At 30.6% G+C, this 13,497-nt stretch overlaps 1 protein-coding gene across 1 annotated transcript; it reads right to left on the reverse strand.

Moving 5' to 3' along the window:
• Positions 1 to 156: 156 nt before the first annotated feature.
• rilp (Rab interacting lysosomal protein) lies at positions 157 to 13,140 on the reverse strand. Its single transcript, XM_051129534.1, has 8 exons — positions 12,444 to 13,140; positions 10,767 to 10,890; positions 10,025 to 10,146; positions 7,696 to 7,890; positions 5,382 to 5,542; positions 5,168 to 5,290; positions 4,987 to 5,085; positions 157 to 2,978 (listed from the first exon to the last, which is right to left on the reverse strand). The coding sequence occupies exons 1-8, from the start codon at positions 12,795 to 12,797 to the stop codon at positions 2,858 to 2,860; spliced, it is 1,299 nt and encodes a 432-aa protein (XP_050985491.1). The 5' UTR covers positions 12,798 to 13,140; the 3' UTR covers positions 157 to 2,857.
• Between the last annotated feature and the right edge of the window lie 357 nt (positions 13,141 to 13,497).

Below are 13,497 nucleotides of genomic sequence, written 5' to 3' on the forward strand. Positions count from 1 at the left end.
ACAAAATCAAGGCCCAGAATTTTGTGGGAGGAGTTGGGTATTTTTAATGGTCAGTGTGTCTGCCAACATTTTCTCATCCTTAGCAATTATTAAAAAAATTGCACTGACTATAGATGGGCTTTTTTGTTGAGAGGTGAAAAATCACACACACAAATGTCACAATAACATCTCTTGATTTTATTTAGCCTCACAGCACTTTCTAGTAACAAACGTTTTTGCAAAAATAAAATACACTAGGAAAAGGTCCTATATGGGACTCATTAACTTTTATTTCCAAATGTCTAAAGATAAACGGATGAGTCACAGACAGCTGAGGAATATCGTATTCAGCTAAAGGCCTTTGAAACATGCTGGCACCCATTATCTCCAATTTCCTTGGGAGGAAACACAGACTTCCTCTCAATCAGGGAACACCTTAAGACTCATACAAGCAGATCTGAATCACGTCCATACATTTTTGCCTCTTTTTTTTAACAAAACAACTATGTGACATACTTCTGAACAGATGAATGGCTAAAGAGGGTAAAGTGTCAACTCATTAGTTGTTAGGTAGTTCACATGAAAAAACATTTTGACATAATTTATTAACACGTATATTCTTTTGTGTTCTGCAAAAGTAGGTCATACAAGTTTGGATGAATAAATAATGACAAAATGTTAAAACAATAAAACTTTTGACCAATGCATCTTTTGTTCTTACATGTTTATATGCTATTTTAACATCAGGTTGAGATAATCATAGACATCTCTACAATAATATCATATGTTGGTTGCCAATATTAAAATATTTCTATTTAAAAACATGCTAAATATCTTTAAAATAGATACAAAATGGATACTTTTAGGGACAGCTTATGTTTTATAAGAAAATATATTGGAAGAACATGAATATAAAATACTCTAATGCCCCCTAGTGACATAAAGGGTCAGTGTGATAGTGATGGCAATACAATGTGAGTATCTTTGGTTAAAATCCATATTAAATATACTCTCTGTAAAAAATAGCTGCTATAATTCTCTGTAGCTTCCATCCAGACATCTATAATATAATGCCAGGTGTATTATGAGTATCAAAACACTGCAGATTACTCTCCTGTTTTTAAGTGCACCAGTCTGCTGTCATTTACACCAACATTTAAGTGACAAGAGAAATGATTGTTTAAAAACACTTCCAAGTCATTTTCCAGATAAACAGCTTATTACAGGTTACATTTTCCCAAATGCATGCTGTTCGTTAAGCCATAAGTAAACATGTTGGGCCCTGAAACAGCAATGTTTTGAAAGTGCCACAAAGCTATTGTTTACACTCTTTGGAAAATCAACAAAATGTATTACTATCAATTGTCTTATCAATTGTCTTTGCATATTAAACTCAGGAGAAAGTGAAAAAATTAAACAGTTAAGCTTTAACCATTTACACTACCACTTGTAAGAGTTTTAATGTTTTTTAAAGAAGTCTCTTTTGCTCACCAAGCCTGCATTTATTTGATTCAAAGTGCAGCAAAAACAGTAAAATTTTGAAATAATTTTACTATTTAAAAAAACTGTTTTCTATTTTAATATATTTTAAAATGTAATTTATTCCTGTGATTTTAAAGCTGAATTTTAGCATCATTACTCCAGTCACGTGATCCTTTACAAATCATTCTAATATTCTGATTTGCTGCTCAAAAACCATATATTATTTTTATGTTGACAACAGAAGTAGAATTTTTTCAGGTTTCTTTGATAAATAGAAAGTTCAGAATAACAGCGTTTATCTGAAATAGAAATCTTTTTATGATAAAGACATTGTACATTTCTTTATCATCACTTTTGATCAATTTAAAGCATATTAGAATGATTTCTGAAGCATCATGTGACACTGAAGACTGGAGTAATGATGCTAAAAATGTATCTTTGATCACAGGAATAAATTACATTTTAAAATATATTCAAATAGAAAGTAGTTATTATAAATAGATAAAATATTTCACAATATTACTGCTTTTGCTGTATTTTGGATCAAATAAATGCAGGCTTGGTGAACTAAAGTGACTTCTTTAAAAAACATTAAAAATCTTACTGTTCAAAAACTTTTTGACTGGTAGTGTATATGCTACTGCTCAAAAGTTTGGGGTCAGTAAGATTTTTCTTTTTTTTTTCATAGAAATTATTACTTTTATTTAGCAGGCATGCATTAAATTAATCAAAAGCTGCACTAAAGAAATAAAAGCTGATCGTTTGAAATTTATATTAATAAAAGAATCCTGAAATAAATGTATAAGTGTTTTCACAAAAACAATTAAGCAGCACAAGCATTTTCAACTGTGGTAATTATAAGAAATGTTTCCTAATCACTATTTTAGCATGTTAGAATGATTTCTGAAGGACCATGTCACACTAAAGACTAGAGTAAAATTCAACTTTACAGTGGAAATAATTACATGTTAAATTATATTAAAATAAAAAGTTATTTTAAACTCACAGCTGTTTTTTTTAACAAAATGAATGCAGCCTTGGTGATTAAAACTGATTTTTTTCAAAAACATTAAAAACTCCTACTGACCCTAATTTTTGAATGGTAAACAACAAATAACAATATCTATATAACCGACGCAATCTGACCTCATCTTCAGGTCATCTGTCACACTGAGTGACCATCAGGCACAAATCTAGCTATCGGCTAAATAAACAAAAGCCAAGTGCTGAATGATTTCATACTGAAAAAAAGGTCAACAACTATTGAAATACTTTGTTTGTATAACCAAATACAAATAGTAGTCCGTTTTCTGGTTTGAAACCGAAATGAGATCAAGATCATATTTTGAACTTCTCTCTTCCAACCCAGTTGTGCTGGTTCTCGAGAGGAGAACGTCTATGTCTCCTCCTCGCCTCCCTGCTCGTCTGGATCAATGATTTCCCACGTAGAGCTGGATGCTGAAAGGCCGGAGGGCTGGGAACCAGAGCTCCTACTGGATGGCGTCAGCAAACCAAATCTAATGGTTTAAATCAGAGGAGAGGATAAGAGAGCTATAAATCACTGATAGAAGAATGACAGAGGGGGATTTTTTTGTAGGTAGTAGCTCAGTAGCTAGTTGGAATGGTCAGTTCCTGAGTTTACTAAGCCCAAGAACGAAATGTGATTAAGAGATGGTAACCTTAGGTTTTTACCAAGAACATATAGTATGAATGCTGCTCTAGAGCCAAAATATACAGCTGCTATATCTGTATCACACAAATTACTATACACAGAAGTATGGAAGCCCATTTCCGCTACTGAATAAAAAAATGTAAGGAAAAAGTCTTTATCTTGCAATCCTGACTTTATTTTTTGTAAACTGTGAGTTTATATAAAGCAATTCTGAGAAAAAGTCAGAATTGTGAGTTTATATAAAGCAATTCTGACTTTATAACTCGCAACTGTGAGTTTATATCTCACAATTCTCAGAAAAAATTTCGAATTGTGAGATAAAAATTTGTAATAATCTTTTTTATTTTTTATTCAGTGGTGGAAATGGGCTTCTATAGAGAAGAGAGCAGATTCCCTTTATAAAAGTCTTATTTAAAAATGTGGAATACAAGAGGCTCTCAAACAGAAATAGTTTTAATAGGACTACCTGCAAAAAAAAAAAAAGTTTCTCAGGTAACCTAAAAATGTGGTAAGAAATGGAAAACAAACTGCAAACGTGTACAAAAAAAAGTCTGTCAGATAATCTAAAAATGTGGTAAAAAATGTAAACAAAAAATGTAAATAAAATGTCTGTCAGGTAACCAAAATGGAAATATAAGCCCAAACTGTTTACAAAAAATGGAAATGTAAAACAAAAATGTCTGTCGGATAACCTAAAAATGTGGTCTTAAAAAAAAAGGAGAAAAAAAGAATGTAAACAAAAACGTAAATGTCAAATGTCTGTCAAGTAACCAAAAAATGTGGTAAAAAAAAAAAAAGCAGAAGAGAGATGTCAACAAAAATGTAAAAAAAAAAGAGATGTCTGTCATCTAAAAATGTGGTAAGAAATGTAACAAAAAAGTCAATGAAAAAAAAGTAAACTGTTTAAAAAAAAAAAAACCTGTTTACAAAAAATGTAAAACAAAAACATCTGTTGGGTAACCTAAAAATGTGGTTGAAAAAACAAAAATGTAAATGTAAAAGAACAAAATGTCTGTCAGCTAACCTAAAAATGTGGTAAGAAATTGTAAAAAAAAAAAAAGTAAAAAAAATGTCTGTTGTCTAAAAATGTGGTAAGAAATGTAACAAAAATGTCAATGGAAAAAAAATGTATACTGTGTAACCCAAAAGTTGTAAATGTAAAACAAAATCTTCTGGCTAATCTAAAAAGGTGGTTGGAAAAAAAACAAATAACCAACAAAAATGTAAATAGGAAAAAGAAAAAAAAGTCTGTCAGGTAACCTAAAAATGTGGTAAGAAATGTAAACAAAAAATGTCCATGAAAATACAATGTCTGTCAGGTAGCCCAAATGTAAATGTAAACCCAAACAGTTTATAAAAAATGTAAATGTAAAACAAATACGTCTGTCGGGTAACCTAAAAATGTGATTTAAAAAAATGTAAATGTAAAAAAATGTTTGTCAAATCTAAAAATGTGGTAAGAAATAGAAACAAAAAAATTTAAATGTAAAAAAATGTCTGTTAAATAATCTAATCTAAGAAATGTAAACAAAAATGTACATGTAAAAAAATGTGGTAACACTTAAATTATTTTATGTATCAAATTAAATAAAAATAAACAAGTAAAAGTAATTTTAATGATAAAATCAGGCATATAATAGCATAGAAGCCAATAGTAAACAATTAGCAAAAACTACATCTTAAACTATAAGAACAACTAAATATTTCACACTCATTATGTATTTATTGCACCTAAGACTGATGACTGATCCCATAGCCCAATATTGCTGAAACCAGTTTTCAGTGAAGTAGGTAGTTATACTGAAATAATTTATTGCTATAGGTGTGTTGTGTTTTAGCATGAATGAACTCACAGGTTTCTGATGCGTGAGCCTTGGGATCTGTTGTCAGTGCTGTCAGTGTCATTGTCTTCATTTCCACTCCTCTCAAACAAAGGGCCATCGGTCTCATCTCTGCATGACAGTGAAACACAGTTAACCATGGCATTATTTACCTTGGCTGTATATTAACAGTTTGTTAGTGGCATGTACTCACGTGCTACATTCGCTAACTGGTATGCCAAGCATTTTAGACTTTATGACAGTCCTCTGCTTCTTTATGGCAGAGCGAACGGCATCGAGCAAGAACCCTGGGCATCTCTCATCATTTAGGATTTCCCTAATGAAACACAGTAATGTGTGTCCAGATTGAGACAATGTGTTGTGCTGATATAAAAGGTTAGAATGCGTCATAAACAATACTGTCTCACCTTTGGTAATATGCAAGCTCCTCTTTTAATAGAAAGAGATTGGCCTTCAACTCGTTCCTCTCGAAAAGCATGTCCCGTACTTCCTGCTTGGTAAAACAAGGCCGATTTGGATCCTTCAAGTCAATGATCATCTTATCTGTGAGGTCGATGGCTGAACTGCTCTGAAAGAGGCAAAGGTGGAATTATATGAGTATGTGAGTCAAAACCATAAATGTATGACTGGACAGTTGATGACTATAACAGTTGGTAATCTTCTACATTTTACAGTGTTTGTGGTATGCATATTGCATTCTGAAATGATAAATCACACACAAAAATAATTGTGTGAAACATAGTGTTACCTAGATAGCTGATTCATAAAAAACATTCAAATAAATTAAAATAAAGTGTAAAAATGACAAATAAAACATAAAAACTATTTAATATATAAATGTAAAATAATAAATAAAAAAATCCTTTCTAAATAATTCATATTTGTGTCTGTCTACAGAGCTAGTTCCTTGTGTTAAAAATCCTATTTTGCAACCTTAAACTTTTATATTTTTTGATTAATAACTAATTTTATTTCTGAATTTAAATAATCTCTTAAAATAAATTAATTAAATTAGGATTAAATTTCAATTTAAATAAATGTTAAAATAATAATAATGTTTTCATAATAAATACATAAAAATTGTAATATAATAGTAATATAAGAAGAGATATAAAAAGATATTTTAATATAATATAATAAAACGGTTTCTTTCTAAATAGTACTGCAGATCTAGCGTATTACTTAATATTAAGTAATTATAAATAACTAATAACTAAAAGCGGATTTTATTTCTTAATCAAAATAATGTTAATTAAAATAAATTAATTAACTTAACTTAAAATTAAATTAAAATAAATATGTTTGAACAATAAATAAATAAAAGTTTAATATAATATTAATATAAAAAGTGACCTGATATAATATCTAAATATAAAATAATAAAGTGGTTCCTTTCTAAATAGTACAACAGATCTAGTTAAGTGTATTACTTTATATTTTGTATTTTTGTTAATCACTAAAAGCTTTTTTTTTTTTTTTAATTTTAAAATGAATTAAAATGAAATAATTAAACTCAATTTAAATTTAAATAAATGTTAAAATAATAAAAATGTATGACAAATAAATAAAACAAAACGTTTAATATAATATTATTTTTTTTGTTAATTACGAAAAGCTGTTATTTTTGAATTTAAACAATGTTTGTTAATTAAAATAAATGAATTAAACTTAAATTAAGATAAATCTTAAAATAATAATAATTTTTTAATAATAAATAAAACAAAAGTTTAGTATAATATTAATCTAAAAAGTGATCTGATATAATATTTAAATATAAAATAATAAAACAGCTCCATTATAAATAATACTACAGATCTAGTGAAGTGTATTATTTAACATTTTGCATTCTTTGTGTTAAATACTAAAAGCTCTTTTATTTCTGAATTTAAATAATCTTTGTTAATTAAAATAAATTAATTAAACTTCAATTAGATTTCATTTTAAATTAAGATAAATCTTAAAATAATATTTTCATAATAAATAAATGAAACGTATATTACATTTTTTATATAATTGAATATATTAAAACATATATTAATATAATATTAATCTAAAAAATGAGCTAATATAATAGTCTAGATCTAGTTCAGTTTATTATTTAATATTTTGCTTTTTTTTTCTAAAAACATATTTTATTTCTGAATTTAAGTAATCTCTGGTACTTAAAATAAATTATTTAAACTAAAATTAGAATTCAATTTAAATTAAAATAAATGTTAAAATAACACAAAATGTCTGAATAATAACTAAATAAAACAAAAAGCTTAATATAATAATATAAAAAGTGATTTGATATCATATTTAAATGTAAAGCAATAAAACTGTTCCTTTCTACGTAATACTACACATCTAGTTCAGTGTAATATTTAAGATTTTGAATTTTTTTTTGTTAATTACTAAAAGCTTAATTTATTTCTGATCATTTATCTCTGTTTATCACGATAAAATATTCTGACAAGGTTTTAAAGCTGGAATTTAATCAAGCATCCCAAATTGTTAATATGCTGATGGGGAGTTGTGCACAAGCATGTCCTTTCCACTCCTGTAAAGGCAAATGTGACCTATATATGCTTCATCCAACCAACCAAAGGGGAAATTAGACCCTGCGCTAGGACAAGAGGAACATACAAGCTTCTGTCTGATTATGCGTTTAGGAAATACACATAAATCCAGGACAGCTAATTTGTTAGTAAGAATAAATGTAAAATTCAACTGACAAACCTGTTCAGCAGTAGTATGTACGCTGGCTTTTTCTAGTTGTGAGTTGAGGCGCTCTATCTCTTTCTGTTTTTCGCACAGGTCGGCCTCCAGGTCGGCCTTCCTCTCCACTGCGCTCTTCAGCTGCGTCTGTATGATGTTCTGCTTGTGTCTGAGCTCTGCGTTTATCTTCATTAGCCGCTCCTGCTGCTCCTGGAGCTAAAGAACAAAAGCCAAACATGTTAAATGACACACTTCTGCTTACTGAAAATAACTGATGAATACTGAAAATGTGAAAAAGTTAGCTTTAGAGCAAATCAAGAAATTTCTGTTGATTTTTCTATGCAGCAGGCTATTGCGTGGTACCAGTCTGGCCAGTTTCGTAATCAAGGCAAGGCAAACATAACACACAAAAAGGGAAAGTATTAACCTCAGCTTCAAACCACAGCTGTATGCCTCTGATGCAATTCATGAGCAACTACATTTTGGTTCAGAGGTGCGGAGTGAGTAACACACTGCTGACACTGTGTTCCAAATTCAATAAAGAAAACCTTGATAGTTGCTAAACTAGGTCTGATGACGAGAACAGTACACATTTTTTCTGTGGGGTAGAAAAAACTTTTTTTAGAACGAAAACACTCCCTTATGTTTTTTTAGGTGTGGTGCTTTTTTGCACATGTAAGTTTGTAAGTTTAAAAATGAAAATGCTGTCATTAATTACTGAATTATTACCTTATTGAATTACCTCATGTCGTTCCAAACCCGTAAATCCTTTGTTCATTTTCGGAACACAAATCAAGATATTTTTCCCAGAGCTTTCTTACGACAGCGTTCTAGTGCTACGAAAAAAAAAAATCTAAGATTACGAGATTAAAGTCGTAATATTTTAAGAATAAAGTTGAAATTATCAGAATGAACTCAAAATATTTCAAGAATAAAGTCAAAATTATGAGAATAAAGTAAAAATTCCAAGAATAAAGTACAATTTCCAAGAATAAAGTCAAAATATTTGAGAATAAAGTTGAAATTATGAGAATAAAGTCGAAATGTTTAGAGAATAAAGTCAAAATTACGAGAATAAAGTAAAAATTCCAAGAATAAAGTAAAATTTCCAAGAATAAAGTCAAAATATTTGGGAATAAAGTTGAAATTATGAGAATAAAGTCGAAATGTTTCAAGAATAAAGTCAAAATTACGAGAATAAAGTCAAAATTACGAGAATAAAGTCGTAATATTTCTAGAATAAAGGTAAAATTATGAGAATAAAGTCAAATTTACAAAAATAAAGTCTAAATAGTTTGAGAATAAAGTTGAAATTACGAAAATTAAATCGAGATATTTTGAGAATAAAGTCGAAATATTTCGAGAATGAAGTTGAAATTAAGAGAATAAAGTCAAAATTAGAAAAATAAAGTTACATATTTCATGCATAAAGTCGAAATTTCAAGAATAAAGTAAAAATTCCAAAAATAAAGTAAAAATATTTTGAGAAAAAAGTCGAAATTACAATAATAGTCAAAATATTTTGAGAATAACATTGAAATTATGAGAATAAAGTTGAAATGTTTCAAAAATAAAGTCAAAATTATGAGAATAAAGTCGAAATTACGAGAATAAAGTCATAATATTTCTAGAATAAAGTTAAAATTATGAGAATAAAGTCAAATTTACAAAAATAAAGTCTAAACAGTTTGAGAATAAAGTCGAAATTACGAGAATTAAGTCAAAATATTACGAGAATAAAGTTGAAATTTCGAGAATAAAGTCGAAATTTTCGAGAATGAAGTTGAAATTAAGAGAATAAAGTCAAAATTAGAAAAATAAAGTCTACATATTTCATGCATTAAGTTGAAATTTTGAGAATAAAGTCGTAATATTTCGAGAAAAATATCAAAATTTTTGAGAATAAAGTCGCAATTACAAGAATTAAATCGTAACAACTGAAGTTATTAAAACAACCAAAAGCACAAAGCTTATTGCTATTAATGGGTGATTGGTGCACTACAAATAGGCCTATTGAATGCAATCGAAGACGTGAAATATTATTTGCAAGCATACTGTGCCCAATACTTTTTCGTAGCTTCGTAAATTGAAGTTGAACCACTGATGTCACATGGACTATTTTAACAATCTCCTTACTACCTTTCTGGGCCTTGAACGTGTCAGTTGCGTTGCTGTCTATGCAGGGTCAGAAAGCTCTCCGATTTCATCAAAAATATCTTCATTTGGCATGAGGGTAAGTAATTAATGACAGAATTTCCCCTTTAAGTCCAAGAAGACTTTTAGCAGTTAAAATTAGCCAGTGGTTCAGATTCATTTGAGCAACTCTGGACAAGTTATATCAGACACATACCGCTTCCACTTCCTTAGACATGCTGGAAATCTCCTGGACTTTTGCTCTTAGCTCATCACGTTGCTTATCTACCACTTCCTTCAGCTTGAGCATCACCTCTCGTTCCTGACGCTGTGTGCGGTCTAGAAAAGGGAAGCGAATGTACAGTACGGTCATGTTTTAAAAAGATGCATGCGCACGGTATTCTACTGTTCTATTTCATACTGTTCTAGATTCATTAATCTATGGTTATTTTTATTCTCTTTTTATTTATTTACAAAATGTTGACCTCATAATTTTTAATCACTGAATTTTCCAGTGAAAATGGAAGGTTTTTTTTGGTAGCATTAGAAATTATGACCATCTGAACTAAAAACTTTGTATGGTTTCCTTTCAGACAATGTAGTTTTTTTAAAGAAATATTGTAAGAATTTTTTCTTCATTTTAAGAAAACATATAGATTATATAGATCTTTCTGTGTATGATTAATTAATCTATAGTTATTTTTATTCTTTATTTATTTACACATTTTTGACCTCATCATTTTGAATCACTGGATCGTCCAGTGACAACTGAAGATTTCAGGGTTTTTTTTATTGTTGTTGGTTTTTTGTAACAGAAATTATCTTAACTGAAAACATTTTATGGTTTCCTTTCGGAAGATGTAGTTCAATTATTATTTAAATGGAGATGGCAGTTACACTGATATTACATTTTGAAATGAACAACTTATTGTGTTAATTTAACCATCAGGTAATTGTACCTTCTTTGGAGTGTGTGCATTGTAAGCGGGCCAGAAGCTCTTGATTCTCTTCCTTGAGCTGTTGCACCTGGGACTGTAACACTTCTACATTTCCCTTCAGTTTCTTCTCCTTCTGATGCCAGTCCTTAAGAAAAAAAATCAAAACAAAATCATTGCAAAAATCCTTTCAAACCACAAACATGTTAAGTAAGACTTACCAGGTGTCAACCTGACATTAGTTTCAAAACCTATTTAACAGGTCACTTGAGAACACAGTTGCTTGTAAATCATTAATGTATTAACTATGCAGGACAGGCCCATGTTCGCATACAAACAGAAACCTGGACATCTTGACTGGGACATCTTGTTAGCAAATGAAATGAACAAATAAAATGGTTTTGAAATGAATCACTAATTTAGGTTAATAATATGTTTATTATATAGCTTGGTATACATTTGTAGACACATTTGAAGACAAACTGCTTGGTTTTTAGGACTCGACTAATCGAACTAAATGATTCAATGAATCGTTCATAACACACAAGTAATGAATGGAGCAGAAGAGCGGTTTTGTTTACTACACACGAAGCGCACGTGACGCTTGTGGTGATTTCAGCATCTGTTGTCTCACTAAATGAGGACATAAATACATAAACAACATCTGCTGAGAGTCACTTCATGAGCATTTGACCGTTCCATTTTAGGAAAACTAGCCTTATATCATATACACACAGAAATGTAAAGGTAGACACAGCAACCCGTCAAAATAAAAGCCCGGTTTAACTTGAAGACATTGTGCCAGATGTATATAACTACTATTACTACAACTACTAAAACGAACATTATTTTTTAGGGTATAATCACACAACATTTCTTCCATGTTTTATTTTTAATAATAAATTCCCCTTTGTTTGCAAAAAAAACAAAAAACAAAAAAAGTTTGCTTCATTTTTAATAATTAAAAGATAAATTAATGTTTTATGCCTTGATAACCAGAACATTTTAAATACACAACACAGAATTTCTGAGGGTAAAAAACCTTTCATAAGGCTATTTTAAGAATAATTTAAGTATGCATTCAAATAATTAGACATGCTTAGGGCCCTAAACGTGTCAAACCTTTATTAAATTGATGTGAAATTGTATAAGTTTCATGTTTTTAATTAATTAGACATGGTTTTTGATTAATAAAATTTAGTTTAATCATTAAAAAGGAGTTGAGAGAAATTAAAATAGGAAAAAAAAACGGAATTTGGAAAAAAATAAAACGGATTTCATAGGGCCCTACATAAGAAGTACAATAACTTGTTGCCATCCACTTGTGTATACTTGTTTAACCTGTATTAAGGGGTCGGTAAACGATCATTTTAATAAACGAATTAGTGACTTAAAGCTCAAAATCCCCACCACTAATGGATGGTACTTCATGTTTTCCAAAATGACATTTATTGAGGGGCAGGGCAGACCGGAAGTCCCCTCTATTGGCATTTCGTAGAATCGAACGTGTCACGATTCGAATCAAAAGTCCATCTGGATTAAAGGCGTCATCCTAGAGTGCAACTCTGTCCACACAACAGCTCCGCCCATAGTATTAAAAAACACTTCTGTTCCATAACATAATCGTAAGACATCTGAAACGCAGTCTAAAAAGCTAGTCTTGCTACAGTAACAGTGTTGACATGTCGACCATGTTCTTACCCCGTTCTCTGTGCTCTTGCTGGTCTCATCAGATTCTTTCACATGTCGTTTCTTTTGCTGCTGTACCTGTAACGTCTCAAATGCCTTCAGTAGTTCCTCTTCCTTACATTTATGCGCTTGGTTTCTCGCCGCAAAACTCTCCAAGAGCTCCAATACTTTCACTATGTGAGACACCAGACCCTCCACACTCGACTTCCCATAGTTGTCGATGAGCTTCTCCACTTCTGCTCCCACCACTTTAGCGACTTCATATACATCGTCCACTGTCATGGATGAAAACGTCCTCTGGAAACACGAATGGGTCTTGACATTATCGTTTTGATTTTCCTCGACGGCTATCACGCAGGTCTCCATAATGCACTTGAGATGAACTTGAATTCGGACGGCGACGATCGAAACTCCTCTTGTCAGTCAGATCTAAATATTCGTTCAGTCTGAACGCATTTCTTTTTTTGTTTCACTTTTAAACGCATGCATGTCGCTCCAGTTTGTTTTGTAACTACATCCTTAGTTGATACGCTCCAATAAACACGACTGAGCTATAAAACAGACGAGTCTGTGCGGCGTAAAGATCTGCATGTCATAACTTGAAGATCTACGCCCACGTCACGAACGTGTGGATGAATTATGGCCGTGCGTGTTTGCATAGTGTTTATAAAAAAAAGTAGCTGGACAGAGGTACATCTATGACAGCCCACAGTGCTTGTTTGCAATGGTTGTTCCCTCCTTCTTTTCTGACCAATGCAACCCGAGAGCTTTAATATAGCACATATGGCAGGCCGCCTTAACATTCAAACTAATTAGAATCTGTTATTAGCACTTATTTTTAAATTACTACATAGTTTAGCCGGTTTTAATTTCATATGTAACTACTCATTAAATACTAGTAGTTAGCACCTAGTATTTCTTTGTGACACTATATCCCTGTTATTACTATATTTATTTACCTCAGGTACAAGCGTTTTTTGTAATATAATTAGTGCTGTCAAATCATTAATGGCATCCAAAATAAAAGTTTGCATTTACGTAACAAATGTGCATGTGCTGTGTATAT

The sequence above is a fragment of the Labeo rohita genome, chromosome 15 (genome assembly GCF_022985175.1).
Source record: "Labeo rohita strain BAU-BD-2019 chromosome 15, IGBB_LRoh.1.0, whole genome shotgun sequence".
Classification (NCBI taxonomy): Eukaryota; Metazoa; Chordata; class Actinopteri; order Cypriniformes; family Cyprinidae; genus Labeo; species Labeo rohita.